A 25,719-nucleotide genomic window follows, 5' to 3' on the forward strand; every position below is an offset into this window, starting at 1 on the left:
GCTCCACTGGAAATTGTTTTGCTTATTTCAAGTGAGAAATGTGTCATATTTTAAGTGCAAAGAGATTTTATGGCGAGAAATGAGGCATTCTGATTAAGAGTAAGACCAACATTCTTGGATTCTTTGGATTTTTTGTAGTGAACCAGATTATGTGTTTGCCGTCATACGTTTTCTCTGTCAAAGCCGTGCGGCTGAAATGAAGAATTAGCTGATGAAGGGGGTCCGGCTTCGTCTCGGTCTCCTCTTCCTCTTCCTCCTCTTCCTCCATGGCTTTCTATACATTGGTGGCAATGACATGACGTCAGTACGCACCGGACAGTCACACAAATCACACACGCGTGGTGTGAGGCAACTCACTGATAAGTCATCAATCATCTTGTCCTCAAATGAGTAACCCTCCGTCTCCAGCCAGTTGCGCTTATATGCATCCAGGAACATATTGGTTGCTCTGTGTCTGCGAGAGGGGGAAACCGGTGAGACTGGTGACTTGTGGATGAGATCACTGCACATTCTATATATTTACTTGGGGATGTTGTATAGAGGAGTCATCCTGAAACAGGCCACCACAGCCCTGCGGCGCTGTTTGGACAGCAACTTGTGCCAAACCATTTTCTTGGACTTGAAAGGATGTTCCGTCTGATGCAAGATGACAAATACATAGAGATAAGAGGTACGAGAATCAGCGGGGGATTTCCCCAACCACAAAGTTCTCTGCTGATCTTTCTCACCACTCACACATGCACAAAGATGGAACAAACTGCCAACTGAAGTGAAATCAGCTCCAAGTGTGGATGTTTTTAAACCCAGGCTAACATCTCTCTTGTCAGGAGCTCTTTAAATGCATTTTAGCATTCCGATTAGATTTGTGCTTATTTTAGAGGAATTTATTGTATGCTCTAAGTTAGTAGAAGAGTTTCTTTTCTTCAATGTTTGTTTTAAATTGTATGTCTTAACCTTTTTTAATGTAAAGCACATTGAGCATGAAATGTGCTATATAAATAAAGCTGCTTTGCCAGTCAAACAAATGGGAAATCATTTCTCACATTTGTTAAAATTTGACCTATCAAACATGACTTATTCATGTTGAATCTTCATTAAAACATGTAAAAAGTGTGCTTATTATCAAATTTGGATTATTATGATTTTGATTATGATGATGATTATTAACAGAAGTATAATTATTATGATACTTGTTTGTTTTTTCAGTGGAAATAAACTGTAAAACAGCTGTGGGAAACACTATGTTATCTCAGCAGCACAGGTGGAGCAGTAAGTGATGTCCACACACATCTGGCCAGTACTCACCACCTCAATGTGGTAAAGGACTGCAGACACCTCTTGCACCCGTTTCACCACCTTCGCAGGGTCCTCGGCATCTTCAGCTTTTCCAGACATTTCCTTGTACAGAGACATCTGCCAGCGCATCGCTGGGTCCTCCACCTGAAACCAAAGGTCATTATTTATCGGCATATGTATCCAGTGTTGTGATGTAGGCAATCTTAAATTAGACTCACTTTGCCTTGGAGATGCAGATTGTTGTGCAAGAACTCCCTCACCTCTTCATCTGTGTCTTTCTACGAGGGACAGAGTCAGAGAACATTTATTGTTCCTCCACATCATTTCAGACGTCACAAAATATTTCTAAACAACAGCACATATTTCTTTTTCCTCTTCTTCTATCCAAAGTCAAACACACAAGAGATCATTGTTAGTAAAAAAAATTATAATACAAATATCATAAATATATAATATTTAAAACAGAATATTTTACTCAATACTCAAAATACATTTTTATTATAACACATGATACGTATCATAAGTTTAAGTTTCAAGTTTATAGTCAAAATGATTCATCATTTTTTAGGACTTGGTACGTTTTAGTTTGGTTAGTTGGTTTAATTTCAGTGTAACACATAATAAACTAATGTAAGTGACATGAGGCCCAGTGAGCTCCACTTCCATCGAGCATCAATAATCAAACAGTACAAACTGTAAAAATTGAGACGACAGGAGAAAAGCAGAACAAGTGAAAACTGAATAAAGACGTAAAATATGTTTGATTAATGACAGAATTAAATCAACACACTGAGGATTTTGACCTCTGAGACACGTTCAGGTCTTTCCAGAGATATTGTTGGACAGAAGGGTACGCACAGACGCGAACGTGAAAACTAAGCATCAACAGTACCAGAGAGTATCTGATCTTGGCGAGGTTGATGAGCTCCTGGTCTGCAGGGGAGCACATATTCAGCCCAATCGGAAGCATCTTCTTCAGCGCTGCAACGATAAGGGAGGTCTGCACCGAGTAGCGATCCCCCCGACGCTTCTTCTTGGTACGTTCCTGCTCCGAGCCTCCAGACTGAACAGACAGAAAAGTGCAGGCTGATCCATCAATGTTCTGGTTCTCACTTTCTTGCCAGATCCTTCTGTCTGACATCTTGAGAGGAAAATCCTCCTCAAACAGAACGTGAATGAATGAGATGGCCAGAACCAACTGACATCCTCACAACATGCTGAACAAAACGTGAATTGACAAGAAACTGAACAGAAATCGCTCATCAGCTGACATCAGACAGACCAGCAGTTTCTTGTAAACAACAACAACAACAACAACAACAACAACTCCCTCTGGGGTCTCACTGCTGCATCAGCTGCAGTTGTTACGCACAATGCAGCCTCGCTGTTAGTAGCTCAGTGGTCACACAGGGATCCACTGGACAGCACACAGATCAGCACAAGACTGGGGTCGGGCTCCATCACCCTGGAGCTCTTCTCACACACTCCTGTCCTGAGGCGACCGAAGCTCATTACTGACTGTTGTCTGGCCTAACAACGCCCCGTCTGACCGAGACGGGGGAAGGAGTCTTCAGTCAGCGAGCGGGAGACGTTGTAACGGTCAGGTAACAGACACTTGCAACAGTAATGCTCATGTGCCGCAGAGGAAAGGAGGTGTTTTATTTAGTCTGACAGAAACAATGAAGACATCAAACATTGATATTTAACATTTAGTGATGTCGATGAATTGAAGACTGAGGGTCTAGTTAGTAAAGAAGGTGAGAGTATTGCAAAAACTCCAAATCAAGAACATTTGTCTATTTGAAGTGAAAATATCTCATTTCTAGTCATAAATTATCTTTACACTTGGAAAAGTAACTTGTATGTAGACATTTTTTATTTGTTTCAAGCAAGTTTTCACTTTTAAATAAGCAGAAAAAAAGGCCAGTGGAGGAAGACTTTTTTTTCTGCGTTTTTTCCTTTTTTTCTTTCTATGAGTTGAGAGTCTATCTGTGACTAAATATTCCCTGAGTGTGTGAATTACTCTGGATTGGCATTTATTTGTAGGTACCAGACACCTGTGATCCACTGTAACTACATCCGGCTGAACTGTCTGAATGTGTAACATGAAGAAGTGATGGTAGTTAAAAATGGAAAAGAAAAAAAACACTTGCTCCATAGGTGGAAATTTGCTTGAAACAAGTGAAGAGTTTGTAAACAAGTTACGTGTCTTATTTTAAGTGTAGAAATTAGACATTTTAATTAGAAATAAGACAAAAATTCTCAGTAGAATTTGGATTTTTGCAGTAAGATACCTGGTGATGCTAAACTAGCTTTAACCTTTAAGAATGAAAAGCTTTTGCTCTAAATGAAATGGGGTATGGAGCAAAAAAGAGAAGAGTCCCCTAGTGCTGGAATTTGTACCAGGAAAGCTGAAAGAACCAGTCACACAGGACCCAACACCTGTATCCACACTGATCCGCAACCAAACCCAAGTGGGGTGATGGTGCTCGGCTGCAGGAGTGCACACGTCAAATAAGATACACAACTGCTCAGCCGGGCGCCATGAAACCTGTCAGGCTGCTAGAATCTACAGCTTTCATCAAGCTGCTCCAGAACCCAACGCACACAAACAAAGATGGCCACGTACTATCTGACAGACATAGTTCTGAGCATTATCCTCACCCACAGATGCACATTTTCATCACAATACTATCACTGACTGCCATACGCAGACGCTTCCTGATGGTAATTACGTGTTTATGAGCTTGTGTGTGTATGCTTGTGTGTGTGTAAGAAGTGTGGTAGTCCATGGCAGAGCTTGATGAAATGCCTCCCCAAAAACTCAGGGTGCCATGCGGTCAGCACAGCGCTCGTGCACAAACACAGTCTAACCTCTCCGTCTCCGGCCTAGTGGGCCAGCGTCCACCCCGGCAGGATATAAGGAGAGAACAAAGTTAGCAACACTCCCGCTCCTGTCTTTTATGTCCTCAAAATAGGTGTAATTCCTCAGCATAGGAGAGGCATCATGTGAGGCTGACACTTCTAGAAGCTTATTAATAACAAGTCTGACCTTCATGTCCACTGCAACTCGAGGAAAAGAATATTACATCTGTTGTTTAGGAGTTAGTGTGTTCACTCCATATTTGAATTAACCCTTAACACCTACAGTATCCCTGATGCTACATTAGTGTTAGCATACTTTATAGTACAGTAAGTACACGACTATTTGTGCTATCAGAAAACGTCCATCGACCCCTGAAAGTTGAGAGGTGACAGTCGGTTCCCCTACTTAGGGTGAAAAAGGAGCTAGGGGAAGGAGAGAATTCCTAAACATTCAGAACAGCCATGTTGTAGTCGTTAATAGATAGGGGAACCGAATATTTACAAAACCTTCCATAGACGTGCTACGTTTTCTACGTCACATAATTACGGTACTCCAAAGTACGCTAGCGCGCCTGTATCAGCAGTGATCGTGTTAAAGGACGAGCAAATCATTTACCTGACCTTCATATCCAGTGTAACTTGAAGAAAAGAAATAACAGCTCATATTACATGTCTTGTTTAGTTTCCACATATGTTTGAACACCATATATGAATGAAATGGCTGAAAGTACCAGATCACATTTGATCGCCTTTGTTTGATCACATCACTCCTTCACTCTCACCTTGCTCATCTTGCTCTTACTGTCGGCGGTGAGGAAGGACATGTTGTTGATTTCATTCATCACCACAAAGTTCTGCTCCTCCCTCTTGAAATTCTGCAGTGAATAACGCAGGAAGTCAGGAGGTAGAAAAGAATAAGCCCACAAATACGAGATGAGGACACGATCGACTCACATGAGATTTGGACCAGAAGATGAAAACCTCTCCCACCATCCTGAAGAGCTCCTCTGCGTCTGGGTCTGGACAGGTCAACCATCGGGCTCTGTGGACCAAAAGAGCATTGACATCACTTACTGAAGTCTGTGAAAACGGTCAGGTGATGTCAAACTCAAGACTTTACCTGTTATTGTCCACGTAGCGGATGAGCAAGGGGTAAAGGGCATAGAGGTCCCGACACAGCACAGCGAACTCGTCTCGGATCGTCCCGTTTTCACTGTCCACCTCCGTCTTGCCTTCCATGCGCAGCTGTTCCTCCTCAGCCACCACCTTCCCTGAGCGCTTCTTCAGCTTCTCCATGGTGGGGATGAAATGGGATTTAAGCATCTCTGGTTTGGCTCTGCTGACGATGGGCTGGGCAAACACTGGACATATGGACAGAGAAATCAACAGTAGTGAGAACGTTCTTCACATATCGTATCACATGTAGTACTGTGTGGGAGTTTGAGGTAAAACATACAAAAGCAACTTACAACCATTATCCATACAACAAAAAGAGCACTAGTACATGATGTGGGCTATAGGGAGCACACAAACACACTGTCAGAGTCACTAGCCAAATTTAAAAATGCACAAATTATGTTTAAAGCAAAAACATATTTTCTTCCAGGCAATATTCAGGAAATGTTGATGACAAAATGACAAGGAGGGGGGTTATAATTTAAGAGGAAAATTTAATCTAAAACAAGCACTATGTTCATTCAACAAGGACAAGCACCTGTATGGGTTGGGTAAGGGGTTGAAACAAAGCACCAAAGTCATGTGGTTGAGGAGGTGTGTTACGGGACGATTTTGGTTTAGATATTTAAGATGATGGCTGGTCCTTAGTGTTGTTGGATAGTTGTAAGTTGTAAGCAAGAAAGAGTCAGGGCCATATAGGTTTTACTTCTACTTGCTCCTTTTCGGACACTGTTCTTTTTTTTGTATTCATTTTTGTTTTTCTTCGTATTTTATCTTTTTTATTTAGCTTGAAATAAATAAATATAATAAAAATGAAAATAAATAAAACACAATTTGATTACATGTTTGAAATCACTATGCTGACTGACCGGCCAATCTCTTCATCCATGAGGCCTCATCAATTCCCAGGTTGTTGACCACAATCTTCATGATGCTGCCCAGAAGCTGGTTGAGCTGCTCAGAGGTGACAGAGGTGCAGATCTGTCCCTCTAGCTCAGGGAAGTTCTCCAGGCCCCTCTCCCACCAACGTGGGAGGTAGTTACACAGCATCGGCAGTGTAATCTCAATCACATGGGGCATTTCCGTGTAGCGGGCCCCTGAATCAGCCAGATCATGGATCTCCTTCATCAGGATCTCCAGCTCCGGGATATCGGGGCACAACTCCTCCACTCGGCTGGGAAGACCCAGAACTGATGAAGCAGATAATCATTGCACGTTAATATACGAGACTGATTTCCAGATCTATTGTTGAATCAGGACAGGAGGAGACAGACTGCTGAAACCCACTGGATCTCTCTCTGGGAGTCTTGGTGGTATACACAGAAAACATGTTGAACTCATTCAGTTCTGGTTCAAGGAACGCTACTGGCATAGCACAGCTGCTAGGTGGGCCAAACACTCGCCAAGAGCCGGTCGCTGTCTGCACAGGAGACAAACAATGTCTGCATACGAATCTTACAGGTTGGCAGATTTGTTAGGCCACTGATTGATTAAATACAAATATTCAGACGCAAAGAAAAAATCAGTCCAGTCACAAACTCACTTTTCTGCATGAGGTGTTTTCACGGTGCCCAAAGAATAAATGCTGCACATGATACGATAACAGGATATCTGCAAGTCGTCCACTGAGGAGGTAAAGAAAAGAGATAAAGCGGCAAAGACTATGTTAGATTATTTTCTTTATATGGATAAAGAAGAACAAACCATCGGCTCACTCACTCATGACGTCATCTCCAAACTGGTGCTGAGCAATGTGGTCAAACAGTGAGGTGAGGACCGGCAACAGGGCGATGGTGGTGTAGTTGATGTTCTGGGACACACCTTTCACCTACACACACACACACACACACACACACAGACACAAATAGGTTTGGTATACAGTTTGTAACAAAAGCACGGTGTTGTTTTCCTACCTGGTTCCTGCTGGACACTTTGCCCAGTTTCAGGTTCTCAACCATCTTCTCGATGTCATCTGCAGCACTCTCAAAGAACTGACGCAGACCTGCCTTTACGATCTCAGGCCCTGATTTCATAACAGTCCTGGAAAGAATGTATAACAGAGGCAGCTTTCAGACTTCATAAACTGACATCAAAGTGTGGTCGCTATGATAGGAAGACACTGTGGTTACCTGGCATCCAGGGATCGTGACAAGATGTGCAGACAGTTTACAATTGCACTTGCATCTGTTCCTGAAAACAGAACGTCAGCGTTGTCATGATGTATGAATACATTTTTTGTTAATTTTTAATTATTTTTTTAAAACTTTTTTATAATCATGGGAATTTTAAGAGCTATATGTTTAAAACAGAACACACAAACCAGTGTTAGAAAACAAATCCAAAAAACACATGAAACACATTTGTTACAGCAGATATCCACATAAACAATAAGACAAGAACACAACAGTCCAATGATAATTACCTACAATAAGCTAATTCTCTGTCACTAAACCACAGTGCGTCCAGCTTGTTGTCTGACTATCGGACCAAAGGTGCATTTAAGTTGTCACGTAGCACAGAGGGCTCAGTGGGGTCTTCTGACGACAGGTAACACAGGAGTGACTGACTAAATGACACATGGTGGAGGTGTGGAGAGGAATGAGGACAAAGCATTTACTGCCTCATATAAGCCAGGCTGCAGTGTTTTCCCCTACACTGACTGCTTTGGGGGGGGGGGGGGGTTACAACGGCCAGTAGATTGATCCACTAAGCCACTTGCTGGGAAAGGTTTCCCACACTTACAGTAAAGTAAGTAAGTCAGCATGCGCTGTGTGCTAACGCTACACTCACTGAGAGCAAGAAACCTGAGTTTCGAAACGTAGATGTAGATAGCTATCGTGAAAAGCTAGCTATTGGCTGTCCTAACAGTTGTTTAACGTGACGACATCTTGAACACTTGTCAATGTGCATTGTTTTTGTTTTACATCCTGGTCTGTAAACCAGCAGCAGAACGGTAGCGCCTTTCTTGCATGAGCGGTTCATTTTTCAGTGTGGAGGTGGGGACTTGCTATCGCATGTGAAAGGAACAACATAGTCCCCCCCTTCTAGGCAATAGTAGGGGAAACACTGAAACACACCACAGATTTGCAGTACTGCTGTTTGCAGAAACCTTATCCCAGTACACGTTCATGCTCAAATCACTTCAAGTTTCAACTCTTTCAACACCAGGCTGCAGATAACATCCAAGCCAAGCAGAAGCTGAGCTAAAGAGAGAGAAGCATTAGATGAGGTAATCCAGTAAAAGAACGGAATGAATCTCTGCCACGAGGCTGATTAGTATGTAAAAGATCTGGAAAAGAAACTACACTGGAAGACGGATACAGAGGGGGCAAATATGGTGACAGGGCGAAACGCCACCATGCAGATTCCTTACCAAAAAGAGATACTCTGTGCCTCACCAAAGCAGCCAACTTACAGAAGATACTGACATCGGAAGAGAAAATAGGAGAGGCGAGGAAAGAAAGGAGGACAATGAGGAGAAACAGGGAAAGAGGTAACAGAAAGCAAGAGGGAAGGAAGTCAACGAATTAAAGGATATTGCACATTAGGAGAAAGATGGCGACATGAGAGAGGGAGACACTATCACACTAAGTTTTTGCCCTAAGAAAAGGTTCATGTCACGTTTGTTCAAAAAGAACCTCTGAGTACCTTGCGATCATCTCCTTCTCCTTATTGGAAGAATGTCCTCCACTGCCCAAGACTTTAGCAGGAGTGGAGAGGAAGTAGAGGCAGTGGTTCTTGAAGTACTGATTAACCAGCGGCAGGAGAATCTGTGAACATCAAAGAAAACTGAAGGAACCATCGCCAAAGTACCTAAAAGCCTTTCTAAAAAACATGAACAAGCACCTAAACCTCTGAATCAAGGAGCATAAACTCACCTTGGCAAAGAATTTGATCTCTTGTTCATGTGGGGACTTCTCCACTCGACCACTGCTAACTACAGCCTCTGTTTTAGAAAAACACAAATGAAAATGTTAAATGATGGAAGTGTTTCCTATAACCATGAGAGCATGTTCCTTCAATCTACCGTACCAAGATGAGCGATGAACTCCTGGGCGATGTCCATCCATTTCAGCAGCTTCTGGAGGAAACCATAGGCAAAACGCTTCTCAATCGAGGAAATGTCCTGCTCCATGTCCTTCAGGCCCCTGAGGGTGGAGACAGGAGGAGAGAATGGACACACCGGCAAGGGGAAGGTTGGTGAACGCCGGGTGAGAACATCAAGCCCACCTTGTCACAGCGTATCCATTGAGCTGGAGGAACTTGAGCAGGTCCTGGGCCTTCTCCCGGTCTCTGGCCTTCTCCTTAGCAGTCAGGGTGTCATACGGCACGAGCAAAGGGTGGGTGCCACCGCCTGAGAGGAACATGGGACAATGGTGCTGATGCTGATGAGGACACTGAAACCTGTGTTTGGGCCTTTCTCACCTTTGGACTGCAGCTCCAACTTCTTTTTCCGGCCCCAGGTGTTGTGATAGTTCTCAGCCAGCTGCTCAGCCATAGACTGCAGACAGAGGCGAAGCACATTTGGCTCCTGACAAATGTCCAACGACCAAAATATGAGACGTCTGAGATCCAAACCTGCAGCTCTCTGGACAGGGTCATTCCTGTGATGTCTATTGGCTGAGGGTTGTATCCATGGCTGGGATCATACGTGGCCTGGAGATGATGAACACTTTATTAAACAGAGCTCAGGACATGTGGACAATGAGGTTCCGAGTTAGGTTCATTATTGTTTCACTCCTTTCATTTTGAGCAATAACCTGAAAGTTCTATATTTGGGTGAGCAGGTACATGTCAAACTGAATGAGTCTTACAAACTTGGAGTCGTTGTGAAAACAGATCTGACGACAGGACTAGTAATTCATTTTGGGTGAAAAGAATAATTCAAACACAGTTTTTTGTACCTGAGCTGTTTGGGAGATTTTTCTCGTGGTGGTGGCCTTTTTCTCGACTTCTCCCTCACCGTCCCGGGCTTTCTCTAAAGTCCACTCCCACGCCAGCATGGCTTTGATTGACTCTTTTATAGGCCAGCGGTAAATCTCCTTGTCCTGAACCACACAGTCAGGAGTGTGTTAGATGAAGACACATTTACGGAAAATTAACATGGATTACACTACACACAGTACACTCGACCAACAATTACGATCGATACCTTCTCAGAGAAGGTTTTGTATGGCCGCAGCATCGGGTGAGTCTTGGCATTCTCGTCTAACATCTCTCCGTAAGTCCAGTTGTTCTGGATCTGAAAAACAACCAGCCAATGAGTTTTCATTTTCAACTGAAAGATTTACAGCTCTTTTCCCAACTGACCTTCTCAAAGGCCCATTTGTCGTGGGTGTGCTCTGCATACTTGTTGATGAAGACATCCAGCCTCTCTGGGATTATGGTGCTGTGAATATTATCGTTCAATTTAGTTGTACAAAGGCCACTAACCCTACACTTAATTTGAATTTACACACAAACATGTAATCTCCTAAAACCTGAGCTGCTGTGCATTTTTATTCCTCCTTGCTGTTTGGGATGAGTATAAAAAAATTGTGTAATAACAACAATAATAAAGAAAAACATTATGGGGCTGAAATATAATGTCTGCGTATGTGTACACAGGTTCCTAGGACGTTAAAGGTCTACTCATGTCTTCTCTACATTTAGGGCCTTTGTTCACTGATTGTAAGTCATGTGAGTCTAAAAAATCCTCACTTGGTGGTCTCCACTGGTTTGGGATCAAAGTTGCCTTCAGCATCCACAGAGGCCTTCTTCTCCATGTGAGAGGAGTAGCTGGCATCAACGTAGTCAGGAGGGATGGCTCCTGCGATCGCACACAGACAGGGCATGGCGATCTTGAAGAGCTCTGCATCAAATTTCTGCAGTTGAGAAGACATGAGGGAACCCAAGTTGATGATGATACACAGGTGAGGGGACATGAGCAGGAAACTACCACTCACCTTGTGCGCCAACGATTCAAAGATTCCCCAGAAGAGTTTACGAGAAAGATGCAGCTCCTCCTCTGAGGTCACCCCGAAGTTAGCCCATCCGTTAGGCAGGCAGTAGTACTTCCAGCAGCGCTCGTAGTGATTGGTCAGCAGCTGGAACAGTCAAACACAGCTGAGGGTTAGAACCCACATTCTGATGGAGTGTCTATCCGCATACAATGGAGACAGAGACCTTGAGAGGCATCTTTGCATATTCGTTGAGGATGGGCACGTCAAACACGAGCCGCCTGAGCAGGTGCTGTAGCATGGAGGGTCGAAGGTACCTGTGAATATCATCACAACACTTCGTGAGGAATGAGCTTCTTTCATGAGTTTCATTCACATCAGTGTGTTGTTTGTATTAAAAGACGTTAACAGTGATTTTACAGTCCATTTCCACTGAATAAACAAACTGAACACTGAATAGGTGATATTCAATGTTTGATAGGTCAAATATTAAGAAATGTGAGAAATTATTTCCCGTTTACGACTTAATATTGAACTAATTATAGGCGGAAGTGGTGACGGTGGGTTTGACAGAGGAACAGGAGATTGTGGCTCAATGGAGATGATGAACATAGGAGATCTGTGTGTCTGTATGTGTATGTGTGTGTGTGTGTGTGTGTGTGTGTGTGTGTGTGTGCGTCTGTGTGTGTATGGAGCGGGGGATTGGTGAGAAACTGGAGTTTTAAGATCAGTGGTAATAAAAAGGGGGCGTTCACATTGTGAGGGTAGATGGAAGGTGCGTTTGTGGCATGTGTGCGCATTGGATGCACCAGTGCTGTGTCACAGCGGAGTCTGTGGGCATGCTGCTCAGTCAGTGACAGAGGTGCTGCTAGCGTATCAGGGCGGAACTCCACCGTGCTTGAGGAGGAATACGCTCCCATGTAGGGACAGAGAAAATGTGCTGTCTGATGAAGAGGTGCGCCCCTTGTATTATTGTCGGGGAAACACTGCGTGGTATTGTCCAGTGTGTTGTTAGTCGACTGCGTGATTTCTCATGTTCATTCTGGGGAGATTATCTGTCCTGGCTGGCGAAACACATGTAATCAGGATTAAGGAAAGTGACTGGTACTGACTTGCAGAGCGACATGAGGCACTCCTCAATGACGTCCCTCTGAGCCTTGGTGAGGGCTCGGCCGCGGGAGAGACGATAGATGGTGTGGAGCATGGAGTCGATCATGATGGCCCGGTGGTCCGTCCCGGCGAACAACGGAGCGCACTTTGTGAGCAGAGGTAGTACAGCCGAGCACAGGTAGCGGTTTAACGCCAAGGCCATTTCAGTCGTGCTGAACGCCACCTGTAACCAGACAGACCGAGAAAAGGACGAAAAGTCATCAGAATCTTTAACATTTAACTTGTCGTGATTTTCTACTCACGGTGTCCAGGGAGGCAGCAGCCCTCATGTCCGGCAGGAAGCCGACCTCAAGTACATGCAGCAAGAAGTCCTGGTTGTCAATACCGTACACTCTGTCAAGGAACAGCACCATGGAGGCCTTGTGGTCCGGCACAAAACTGGCAGACATCTTGGGCTCAACAATCTGACCATCTGTGGTTTGGACAGAGGTCACTGAGAAATGCCCTTATTTTAGACATGCACTGTTTTTTCGATGAAGATAACATTAAAATATTAAGAAATACAGAAATACTAAATGTTATGAAATTGTCTGGGGGACCCAAAACTTTTCAACAGTAGTGTATTAGTTTGCATCTCACCTTTGCCATGGGCAGGGATCTGCACAGGCAAGCTAATGACACCAACCAGGTCCTCAATGGGCACCAGAGACCTCAGGATGGCCCTGATCCTCAGAGCTTCACCTTTGCCGGCTTGGATCAGCTGTAGACGTAATGAATTCGAGAATTGTTGTGTGTGACTGGCTCATCGAACACCGACAGAAATAACAGCAGTCAAGAAGCAATGCTACTCACATGCATCTCAGGTGCACAGCGACCGAGCAGATCGATGAGAGCAGAGTAGAAGGACATGATGGCGTTTCCCAGATGTACGCGGTTCTCTTCATGTTGCTCCTCACCACCGAACCTACCAATCCAGAAAAGACGGTGCACAGTTCTTGTATGTTTCCCCAAATAGCTGACACTGTTTGCTTCACTCACATGAAGCGTCTGTCTTTTTTGACGGTGGGTCCATCTCGTGCCGGATCCTCTGAGATCTTGATGGCCTCTTCCATGGCAGCCAGCAGACCGTTGCCGCCCTCTCCTCTCAGAGCCGGGCCAAAACACTCAGGTCGGCGGATGAGAAGACGCACCACGACGTTGGCATTCTCCTCTACACTCTCGCCTGTGTGGAGCGGAAACATTAGCTCGTCCAGCTGCTTCCGATCTTCAGCAATCATACGATTCAAGTGTCTGACCATTAACAAAGACTGCAAAGCGAAGGAAGTCCAGGTATCGCTCTCCTCCACAGGGGTTCCAGCCGATGTCAGGGTAGCCCTTGGACAGCAGCATTGGACACATCTGTAGGCCACAGCCTGCCAAGTAAGTCACCACCTGCACGCATAGGAACGGGACACCAGGATGAATGATCCACTGGTCCACTGAACCTTTCCCTGTGTTTGTCGTTCAATCGTCTCATACCATTTCTAGATCCTGCTCCTGCAGAGCCAAAGCTAGTTCATTGTTGTCAATGCAGGACGCTGCCGCCACGTCCAGTGGGGTGGACCCACGCATGCCTGAAAAGAAGATAATCCATCATCATATTTAATCCTTTAACCCTGACAATAACCCCGGTGCTATATTTGTGCTGGCATACTTTGGAGCACCATAATTCAATGACTATTTGTGCTGAAAACTGAGAAGTTGCACTGAATTCTCCGACCTGGTGTTAAGTTTTTAAACCCATGTTCACTTGTTTCAAGCAATCTTTCACCTTAAAAAAGTAGAAAAAGTACAGTCTTGCTCCACTGGCAGATTTGTCTGATTATTTCAAGTGAAAATTTGCTTGAAACAAGTGAAAAGGGTAAAAAAAAAAGGGACTTTTTGATGTGTGAAGAAGATTGTATGACTAGAAATTAGACATTTTGACTAGAAATAAGACAAATATTCTTGGTAAGGTTTTAAGTATTTGCAGTGCTCTAATTACAGTAATCCCATTTACTCAGTTGCTGGAAGCCAGAGAGTCATTACCGTAATTACATCAACTTGGCTGTGAAGTGCAACTTCTCAGCTTCAAGAACCGATCAACATTCTCTGATAGCGCAAACAGTCATGTAATTACAGAACTCCAAAATATGCTAGTGCAAATGTATCGGCAGCGATACTGTCTGTGTTACAGGGTTAAAACTGACCTATACATGACACATCCAGTGTTTCTGCTGAAAAATAATGTGTATTTTGAATGACTGCTGACATCTGAGCACTGACCCAAACCGATGCCGCTGTTCTGCAGCAGGTAGCTCAGATGATCGAACATGGAGCGTTGGTTTTGTCGGCTGATACGACAGAAGTAGCACAAGAAGCGACAACAGTTGGTCACCATTTGAGGGAAGCGAATCTCCTGGAGAGGAAAAGGCAAATGTGTTTACTGTTCATTGCAGCGCTTGATGCCGCGAACTCCAGAAAATGATTTTTAATAAGATACCTTTGAGTCTCCTCCTCCACCCAGGACATTGACCATCACTTCCATGACGGTCTCATGCATTCCAAGAGCTCTCATCAGATTGGGGTGTTGGTAGAACACTTTGTTGTTCATAATGTTCCTGAAATTTGAACAATATCACCAAAGTTAAAGGTGAAATGCAAAAAATAATAACAAGCAAAATAGTGAATACAAATTAACCAGAAGACCAAATCAAAACCAAACCAAGTATTTGTCTTATTTCTCATCAAATTGATCTCATCTAATTTCCAGCCATAAACTTAAAGTAAAATGCATTACCTGAAAAGGTGAATTGTTTCTTCCCATGTTTCAATCAAATTTTCACTTAAAAAAGAATAGAAAAATCTGTCTGTATTTTTTACATACATAATACAATTACATACATATTACAAACTATCATTCCACTGGCAGGTTTTTCTACTTTTTTAAGTGAAAATTTGCTTGTCTTAAAACAAGTCACTTTTTCATGTCTTATTTTAAGTTGAAAGATTTTATGAGTAGAAAAGGGACATTTTGATTAGAAATAAGCCAAATATGCTTAGTATGAATTTTCGTTTAATTTTTGCAGTGAACTATGACAGTTCTCTGTGTCATGTCCCCACTGACCCGATGCTCTGGATCATGAGACGCTCCTCCTCTGGACCCATCTGGACAATGAGCAACGAGCGAATCTGTCCCAGACATTCGAGGAGGTCCATGGTGTCCTGATAGGACACGGCGTTGATGGAGTAGGCTTTGGGCAGCGCTCGGATCAGCTCGCCCAACCCATCGTACTGCCTGTGCAGCAGGCTGAACATCAGACGCACCAGCTCAGGGTTCTGGATGAAGGACTCCTGGGCCCAGTGGATCATGGTGTGGGAGATTAGCTCCTGCAGAGTGCCTTCATGAGGTGGACACAGAGACGATCAGACTGTTGAAGACGAGCTGATTTTTCTCTCATACAGACTTTTCTTGGATTGTTAATCTTACTGGGTTTGACTTCCTCCTCCACCTCTGGCTTCTCCTCCTCATTCTTCTTGCGTAAGCTCTTCACTTTGTCGACCAGACTGAACAGTCGTCCCCTCAGCGAGGTGTCCACCTCCTCCTCCTCTGCCTCCTCCTCAATATGTATGCCTAAGATGGACAGAGATGACCGAGCCCAGGAATATTTCAGCATTTCACACCAGCAGAGTAAAATAATACAATGAAACTTTAAAAAAAAGTCCTCACCACAGTGAAGCAAGATGTCATTGTGGAAGTCTGCCAGAGTGTCTCGCACCTCCTCTGGCACAGGACAATCCTCGTCCTCTGGACTGTGCTTAAAATTCGTCAGCAAAAGAACCTTGAAGAGAAAACAGTATGACAATCAATATCTTCACACTCTTCACACAGGAGAATCAACAATAAGAGAAAAGACACAAGTCAAGTCAGAACAGTACAGAACAGAAAATCCACCATAGGGACCAGGATGTTCATAAAGCATAAAGATATTAAAGTGTGATGTGCTGGCGAGCCATTACCGTCATGACAACAACGTGGATGTGAAGAGGAACTTCGCAACCGATGGATGTTGTCTCAGGTAGGGGAACTGAGTGCAACTTCTCAGCTTTCAGTAAACAATACTGAAAACTAAATTGTCAAATTGCACAAATATTCGCTTAATTACGGTACTCCAAAGTATGCCAGCGTAAATGTATCGGCAGCAATGCCATCTGTGTTAAAGGCTTTAAGTGGTCAGTACCAGTGCACATTCCTAATTTCATACATTAACAGGGGCATGACAGACATGCTTATGTTGCCATGTGACACCTCCATTCCGTACCTGGTCCTGAGGTGGTGAGCGGAACTCGCGGGTTTTGCGTGCAGTCTCTGCAGCTGACATGGTGAAGGCTCTCATCAGAAGGTTGTAGCGAACGCGCTGGTTGCCCTGAATGTCCATCACGAACTGGTCGGAGTAGGCCACGATGCTCTCTACTCGGTGTCGCAGCTCGCAGTCACAGAAGTACTGCAGCAGCGTGCACATCTGGCAGAGTGGAGGGGAAGAAGCGTCAGAGAAGCGTTGGTGTCTGCAGACGGACAGCAGACCGTGTCATTATGTATGTACCTGCAATTTGACCGACTCTGGCAGCTTCATCTGGAGCAACCCCTCCTCCAGACCCTCCTCTTCCTCTTTGGCTTCGCCCTCCCCTGCCTCCACCTCCTTCTCTTCCTCTGTATGTTCTCCATCCACTTTTCCTCCTTTGGCCTCCCCCTCCTCCTCCTTCTCCTTTTCTTCTCCTTCCTCCTTAGGCACCTCGTCCTCCTCTCCTTTCTCCACATCTTTCAGCTCCTCTTCGTCGCCAACCCCTTCATCCTCCAGCTCCTCATCCTCAGCCGCCTCCTCCTTCGACTCTTCGCCTTCTCCTTCGGCTGCTCCGCCCGCTTCCGTTTTCTCTCCCTCCTCTTCCTCCTCCTTTCCGCTGAAAACATTGGGGTCGATCATCTTGAGGATGTGCTTGGTGTCTTCATCATTGAAGATGCCCATAATCAGCAATGTGCTGATCAGCTTCAGGATCGGGACAAAGTGGAACTCGACACTGCCCCCTACTGGATCCCGCATCGCCTGGCTGCCATCCAGCACAGCCTCAGTCAACATGCTTATCGCTCTGGTCTTCAGCTCCTGTGGGGAAAAATAAGCAAAACATGAGTTTCCTTTCAGGGTCTCCAGCTTCCTCCCACCTCCAAAGTCATGCTGAGGTTAATTGAGTTAACTGAGGTTTTCTTTGCCGGCCTCGCCCAAGTTTTACCATCATTCTCTTGTCCACTAAAATGATGTCTGGTTTGTTGTTGCCTTAAGTCTGTGTGAATGTGGCATCATTAAGACAGTATGAAAGGTGCAAAAGACATAAAGAAGAACTTTTCCATTACAGGTTTGCCAAAATTCATTCCTCGTCTTGTCTCTTACCTGCAAAGGGAAAACAGGACTGAGAGTGTACAGATCAGGATCTGTGCCAACAAAGTTAATCGATGAGAAGTGCAGTTTGGGCCTTAAGCAGGTGGTGAGGCCGACGCCGGGGAGGGAGTGGGCCTTCTTCGCGTCCGGATAGAGCTTGATGCTGAGCGTCTCTTCTGTCATGGGGACAATGAACTCCCGGTTGGTGCCCAGGCGAGCGCGTTTGGCCGACTCCAGGTGGATGCTGATCAGAAGGTCGTAGTAGCCGCTGCGGAGAGGTCCAGGCAGGTAGGTGTTCTCGATGGCGTAGAAGAGCTGCGATTCATCCACATGGCTGCACAGGGCATGAGCCACGCGGTTGTTGCCGAGCGCACACACGGCACAGTACAGCATGAGGGTGTGGTAGTGGAACTTCATCAGATCCTGACGCTCCGACAGCTCCAGGATGTCGATACACCTGTGGATAAGTATGGCAGGATTTTCTTTGGGGCTGAGGAACCTCACATGAGTGGAAGGTGAGTTATGGTTTGTCTCCATGATTTTAATCCATGTTTTTATCACAACTCATATATAAACACCTGCAATGGACTTTATGTTGGGCTCAGCCAGACAGCAGCTTGCTCGACATTTAAGGGGGGCCAAAAAACAGAGCACGTTACCCCAATTTTAGCTTCAATTCACTGTCCCCCATTTTGCTTTTGGATTGATTTTAAAACTCTTTTATTTGTTTTAAATGACTTCGAGGCCTTGCCTGGCAGTATCTGTCCGACCAGATCAGTTTCTATTGACAAAGAGACAAAGAGAAAACTGAGAGGTGACGACACATTTTCAGTCGCCACTCCGACGTTGTGAAATGAGTTGCTCTTGCACATCAGACATGCCGACGACCTCCTGGTTTTAAATCCTTTTAAATCCTCTCCTTTTTGTTATGTGTGTATTTTTTTATTACATTTGCTCTCATGGCAAATGTTCCAGTTGTGGAATTAATAATGTCTAATCTAATGTAATTGAATTCAATGGCACAATGTCGCCTTGATCAGTTTGGGTTCAGGGTTTGCTGTCTCTCACCTGTTCTCTTCTGGGATGTGCAGCGCCATCATGATGAGAGGTTCAGTGCACTCCACCATCCAGCCGAGCCTCTCGCTCACTCTGCCAACCTCTGGGCTGAGGAAGTGGTTGGGCATACGACTCCAGATCACTGGGGTCAGCAGCTGCACATCCAGCCTGGGGGGGCACTGGGGGACTGGGTTATTGCGCTCGCTGCGGAACATGGCAGCTGAGATGGGCATGATGTTCTGATAATGAACAGAAATAAAGAAGATGTCAGCTGACTGCATGAACGCTCAATGATTTAGATGCAACAAGTGTTTCATAGTGAGAAATTGCTTTGTGCATCTCTAGGGACAATATTTTAGACGTGATGGAACTACTTTCCTTGCTGCATCCTCTACAGGCAGGTTAAACATGTTATCCGTTTTGATGTCTGGCCTGAAGAACAAAATTTGAAAACAGCGTGGAAAAACTAAGGCCCAGTTTCTCTCTTTGAGTTTTTTGGATTAATCACAAGGTTCTTTGACCTGATTTAACTGGAACAAAGTTTGTGTCTATACCCTGATGTCAGAGAAACCTCTGAGGAGTTAAAGGAGGTCAGGACATCCGGATCAACAAGTACATGAGCTTTTCTGAATATCAATGTGACATCATTTTGGCACTTTGAGTCGTCCATATCTTAGTTCTCAAACAGTGTAAATGTGTTTGAGCTTTGAAGCTGACAGGAAAAGATAAAGAGCAGTTTGTGACCTTGAGTTTGCCCAGTTCCAGCTGCACCATGTTCTGGTTGGATGGCTGAACGAAGACAGCAGGGAACAGTTTGGTGTTGGGCTCCACCTGAAACCAAACGGCTCTGGTGTTATGTTTCTCCTCAGCGCTAACTGGAATTCAAGGCTTGCAAACCTAGAACACTGCAGACTCATCCCGACCTGGTAAAAGGTGTTGATCTCCTTCCCATTGGCCGTGAAGGTCATGAGACCTGTTGCCAGATCGACCAGGCAGCCAACCACCATGTCCTCCTGGCTGAAGCGGGTCTGCTGATTGCTGACGAGGTCTCCTCCCCAAACCATGTAACAGCTGCTGTGTTTCATACTGCAAATATACACCAGTAGTTTTTCAACTGTGTATTCGTATTCTATTAGGACTATCACACTTTGTCTGTGTCCGCACACCACTAAAAATTTAAACTTTTTTTGAAGAACTCACGTTGTGTCTTAAGCTCTAACCTGTCATGGATGTTGCCTCTGTCATCGCCCACTGTAACAGTGACACTTCGCACTTTGGAGAGGTCAAAGTTGGGATCATACTGGTGGTAATATGGGGTGACCCAGCCGATCCACACCCCCGATGGCTCCTGCCCAGCAAAGATCCTCACAGAGTAGTAATACTGCAAAGAAAGCAGGAAAAAAGACACAAAAAACATCTATGACATGACATTATTACATCAGACTCATTCATTCCCAATGAGCAGGTAATCGTACAGTGGTGGTGTTTAGGATGATCTCGGGGTCGTCTCTGTCATCTGGGACCACATCTTCCACTAAACGTGGCACCTTTGGCGGGGCAGGAGGTGGTGCAAGAGGCGTCATGGCCGCCTTCTTGGCCTTGGAGAAAAATCTGACAGACACAGGGAAAGAAATTGTTTCATATCTAATATTTAAAAAAAACGTGAATCCCTCTTGCCTTCGATGACTAAAGAAACATCCCTATGAGTCCCTGTAACATATATATCTACAACATACAGAACAATATATCATGCTGCTAGACCCTCTGCACAATATACATATATATAATTTACGTAACAGACAAATTCAGCTGCTACATTCTACATATATCATGTGTTATTTTATTTTTACCTCCGCCAAGGAGGTTATGTTTTTGCCGGCCTGTTTGTTTGTTTGTTATCAACTGATTTTAGTGAAATGTTCAGTAAATACCGATAATGGACCAGGACCAGATGATTACATGTTGGTAGTGTTCTGGAACCTTCTGGATCCAGGAATCTGTTGACGGATTCTTACTCATTGTAGACAGGGACATTTTCAGCATCTGAGTCTAGAACTCCACAATAGCAGCAGTGGACTTATCTATTGTGGACTTTACATTTATTGTCTGCTTTCTGTTAGGAATGTCTTTTCTTGTGCATTTTCATTTTGTCACCGTAGGACAGTGAGTTTATCTGGTACATGTGGTTGAATTGACAATAAAGATCTTGAAACAGTTGCAGGAAGGAAAAACTGGTATAAAGCTCACACTTTTGTTTTCACGCAATCATCTCTAGCCAGAAAAATGTTTAGAACTGAGTAAATGTTTTAGCTGGCAGACTTTCAACGGTCGTCAAACGTACCCTCGTTTCTTTCCCTTTTCGGACACTGTGTCCTTTTCATTCTCCACTGTGAGCTCCTTAGGCACCGACGGCTCCTTCTTGTCCTCCTCCTGCTCCTTGCAGCTGGCCGACTTCTTCAGAACCTCAAACTCGGAGTCGGGCTCCACGACGACCACCTCCTCCTCGGGGATGGTGAGAGCCCGGGTGAGCAGCGTGGTGCCGGCCGGGATCTTGAAGGTCTCATGGAACTGAATGGGCATGCTGAGTCTGAAGAACATCATATCCGTGTTGGCATTCTGCGACCCAAACGTCTTATGGGTCAGCTTCAGACAGGGGGCGCTGTCTACTGTCCCGTCCACACGGGACACCTGGGAGGAAGAGAAAGTCACTTGTATTTTCTTGTTTTGACATGTGACTAGCTAGATGCATCCACTGAAACGTCACCTCGATATGATTGTGTTCTGAGGGCACGGGCGCATACTGGGGCAAACTTTTACTGAACCACATGGTAATGTCTCGCTTCATGTTGATGGCAAAGGGTTCAAAGCCCTCCTGCAGGCCACAAATCGCAAAGTAGCGCAGACTGCTGACATTCTGACCAAGATTAATCCTCCCAACCTGCGACAGGCCCAGCGCACAAACTGGGATAAAACCTGAGGAGTAAAACAACAGTAAAGTGAAAAATTAGTTTTCTAAATTTCTTTTTCATTTTACACATTCATACAGCTCAGCCTGATGGGGTTACAGTGGATCCCTGGTGTCTGCTACCCATATGTACATACCAAGAGGGGAGTTAATTACAGAACTTAACATAAATAGTGAATGCTTAGTTACAGCAACATTCTGTCATATCTTACATTCATTTTGTATAATCTGGTTGGGATGTACTTCATCACAACCTGAGGATATTTCTGGCTGCTGTGACCATCCCGACCTTTATAACTGTGCTGTCATGTCGTGACACTCCCATTATTTGTGTTTGGCCAATACGCATGATCTTGGCGAGACCGGAATCTTTATCTTCAGATCCTTCCCCAAGTGATCTGTTACTTTCACCCAAAATGGTTGTTTCTGACTACATTCCCATAGCACATGTAGGAAAGTCCCGGCCTTTGTTCCACATTTCCAACAAAGATTGTCAGGTAATAGACCAATGCTATGGAGTCTACAAGGTTGTCAAGTAGAATCTATGTATGAGCTTATACTTGGTAAACTTTCCTCTAGCCTCACGGATATATTTCCCAGAGTCTGCTATTATTCCTCATTTAGTTCACATTCCAGGCCCTTCTGCCATAAATGCCACTTTTCCACAAAAAAGTTCCAGCTCAGCTCAGCTGTACAGTACTTGGTTTGTCAATTTATGCACTTTTCCATTACAATTCAGTTCCCCTTCGATGTGATATCACTATCGCCGGTAAAACTGCCGGACTCCTGTGTCGAAGGTAGTGCTTAGGACTGCCTTCTGTCCGTGGTGACCAATCAAAGGACGGCCCTCTGTCTGTAGGGACCAATCAGAGGCTGGCACTCTGCGGCGTCACATGTTTAGTACCAGCTCGGCTCCAATGGAACCTCAATGGAGGTGGTATGAAAGAAAGTACTAAGTACCAGGTTCTACTGCCAGTGGAAACGCAAAAAAGAGTTGAGAGGAGTCGAGCTGTGCTGGAACTTTGCAGTGGAAAAGCCCCATTGGTCTTCAGACTCTTCCTTATTCAGCCCACTGAATTGCCGATAAAACGCTCCTGCTTTGTTTTGCTATCTCTGACAGTTCCACAAAGTCCCTCACTGGCTTTGTCCCATGTGTAAACTGTCCTTTTCTGATAGAGTATTAAGCAAAAAAAGATCATGCTGTTTTACAAAATTAGCTGCTACTGTTGGCGAAGTGACTCTCACCTTCTCCGATTTCAATGTCTTTGAAAGCCATCTCTGAGCCGGAGTCACTGATCAACATCTCTCCGTTGAGCGTGAACATGATGTTCATCTCCGTCAGGTCGATCATACAACCAACAACATCACCCGACTGCCACTGGCGACCGAAAGGCTCATTGCCAATGTGCCATCGTTGTGCCTGAAATGGAGATCAGCATCAGCATTTTCAAGTAGAATGTTTTTCTTCTTTCGGAAACAGGACGGAACCTGAAGACGTGGACTGACCTTGTTGCCATTGAAGACATACGCCAGTTCATCTGCTCCCAGTTCAGTATCGGCACGGACGTGAGGACGAGCCCAGCCCACTCTCATCTCACCCGTCGTCACTGCCTCAAACTCAAAGTACCACTTTCCCTGGGTGACAGCATACGACTTCTCTGCCCTGAAGATTCGAACCTTGTCACCACGGATGTTCTCAAGGCCGTGGCCAGCTGCAGGAGGAAAGAGGAATGATTGTGGTTTTCACTCAGATTAGATTGATTTAGATTGAATCGGAATAAAATAGGAAAATATCTAACACAAGGTAGCTACCAAAATGTATAAGGGGCAGCAAATAGTACAAACGGTGTACCAGCAGAAGGTGTACAAATGAACAAATATGTAAAGAAGTAGTAAATGAAGATGGACTGTCCTCCATCCCCACACACACCCCCACTCACCAGTCAAGTAAAGAGAGACTGAACACACATGAGAGAATGGACGCTTCTCAGATTTTATTATTACTCAAGTCTATTGTGATGCTCAGGCAAATATTTAATTTGATCTTTACTATTTTTATTCATTGTTCTATTTTGCACTGATTGAGATACAGAACTTTGTTCTCTCGTGTGTATAAATGCAAGAAGACAATGACAATAAAATCCTTGAATCTTGAATCTTAAAAAGCAGCAGCACTGTCTTGTGGAAAAGAAAAGAATGATGGAGAAAAAGGTGACTCACTGCTCTCCTGATCTGGAGGCTCGATGTTGTAGCCGTAGCCAATGAGGGTACGGACAGCGTTGTTGACACTGTCTCGGTTTGTCTTCTTAGTTCTCTCGTCCAGCAAGTTGTACGGCACAAGACGAGGGTTTCGCTTATTCAAGATGTCCTGAGAAAAGCCAGCAGAACTTATCTTCATAGAAAACTGAACTGCTTGTAAAGCGACGCATTAAATAAACAAACACTATGATGGAGTCGAGATGTGTCTTAAATAAATGCTTTGCCGGTGAGGGGCGGTTACCTGCACAATGCTGTAGGTCCAGCCCTGTCGCACTCGGTCTCTTGCCCAAACATTATGACCGTTTTCTGCCAGTTTTTCCACAAGCTGATTCTGGTTGGGGGTCAGTTTAACGTGGCTGAGGTCGAGGGGGGCAGGTTTGTATCCATTGCTCATCACATAGCTGCAGAAGACACAAATCCATTTAGATTTAAAAAATACTGTATCTGGATATAAATGTCAGCATACGTCTTTGGCAGCTTGATCTTCTTGAGATTCTCTTCTGCTTTCTCGTCTCCCATGCCGACATGACACCCCAGCGCCAGGAGAGTCCTGTCAGATGACAAGAACACGGTCACCAAAAGCACCAAATGACAGAGAATCCTCCTCTGCAGCTCCGTCTAGAACTAACTTGAGCGTCTCTCCAGACATCTGCAGGTTGTAGTTCCTCTCTGGTTCAGGGAGACTCTGGAACTCCACCAAACAGGGGTGAAGTTTTTTGTTGTCGTCTCTGAACTGACACAGAAAAAGATCACATCCAGTTTTGTATCATTTATAACAATCCAACATAAAAAATCTTTTTTTTTCATTTTCTGACTAAACTTTTTTAGATTGAAACTAAAACTAAAGAAATAGTCACGTGTGGACTTGCAATAAAACATAAATGTGAATTGAGAAAAAAAGAGAAAAGAGAAACTGACACACACTGTAAAAACTACACACTGTGAAGGTTCTCAGTCATCCAGGTTCGTGGTATCTTGCTGGGTTAAATCGTAGGCAACTGGACTTCTGGTTTACTTGTAGGAGGACTCCCCACTAGTCAGTTCAGAACTGAAGAAGCTTCTCGGATGAGTGGCGAAACGTCTTCAAGTAAACCAGAAGTCCAGTTGCCTACGATTTAACCCAGCAAGATGGAAACTACAGATGAATTCTATCTAGCAGAGGAATGCCACAATTTAAAGTTTCTGGCAAGAGTTCAACTTTCCCTGAACTCAGGGAACTTCAACTGTACTCACGCTCCCATATGTCCAGCCCTGCTCGATACGGGTGATCGCCCAGAGCTCGTGAATATTCTCTGCTAGCTTCTCGCGAATACGCTCCAGGTGGGGCGGCAACACAATCTGTACAGGACACAGGTGAAAAAATAAAAGATATTTTGCCACGTTCAGACCCTGCTGCCAGCTGTTTCCGGGGTTGTACCTGCACAGTGTCAACGGGACAGGGCGTGAACGAGGTGTGGGTGAGGGACAGGGTGGGACCCAGCAGGTTGCGCACGCCGTTGAAATCGTGCTTGTACTCTTTGATGTGTTCGATGCGCATCCTCTCCCTTGGCAGCAAAGCCTCATAGCACGGGGCATACCCAGGGGGGGGCATGAATTTAAAGTC

The 25,719-nt window shown here is 44.7% G+C and overlaps 1 protein-coding gene across 1 annotated transcript; it reads right to left on the reverse strand.

Moving 5' to 3' along the window:
* Window positions 1–167: 167 nt before the first annotated feature.
* Window positions 168–25,713, reverse strand: LOC144739881 (ryanodine receptor 1-like; the record flags this gene model as incomplete). Its single annotated transcript, XM_078622770.1, is given in 60 exon segments — window positions 168–274; window positions 358–454; window positions 524–636; window positions 1,306–1,440; window positions 1,515–1,574; window positions 2,189–2,359; window positions 4,171–4,185; window positions 4,944–5,036; window positions 5,116–5,203; window positions 5,282–5,522; window positions 6,207–6,527; window positions 6,625–6,712; window positions 6,715–6,757; window positions 6,881–6,962; window positions 7,057–7,165; window positions 7,251–7,377; window positions 7,467–7,527; window positions 8,711–8,760; window positions 8,986–9,107; window positions 9,216–9,283; window positions 9,370–9,485; window positions 9,568–9,691; window positions 9,763–9,838; window positions 9,916–9,993; window positions 10,242–10,385; window positions 10,490–10,579; window positions 10,648–10,726; window positions 11,038–11,201; window positions 11,283–11,423; window positions 11,503–11,593; window positions 12,389–12,609; window positions 12,689–12,858; window positions 13,026–13,146; window positions 13,239–13,350; window positions 13,425–13,608; window positions 13,682–13,817; window positions 13,905–13,999; window positions 14,691–14,823; window positions 14,908–15,025; window positions 15,532–15,805; window positions 15,895–16,038; window positions 16,135–16,246; window positions 16,727–16,927; window positions 17,009–17,563; window positions 17,849–18,293; window positions 18,905–19,131; window positions 19,637–19,723; window positions 19,816–19,978; window positions 20,113–20,273; window positions 20,368–20,503; window positions 21,234–21,580; window positions 21,657–21,865; window positions 23,103–23,277; window positions 23,364–23,569; window positions 24,078–24,225; window positions 24,358–24,517; window positions 24,583–24,666; window positions 24,746–24,849; window positions 25,350–25,454; window positions 25,534–25,713. Coding segments are annotated over 60 exon segments (8,807 nt in total), but the record flags the coding sequence as incomplete, so codon positions are not given.
* Window positions 25,714–25,719: the final 6 nt, after the last annotated feature.

Source organism: Lampetra planeri, unplaced genomic scaffold (genome assembly GCF_965212315.1).
Source record: "Lampetra planeri unplaced genomic scaffold, kcLamPlan1.2.h2 scaffold_1764, whole genome shotgun sequence".
Taxonomy (NCBI): Eukaryota; Metazoa; Chordata; class Hyperoartia; order Petromyzontiformes; family Petromyzontidae; genus Lampetra; species Lampetra planeri.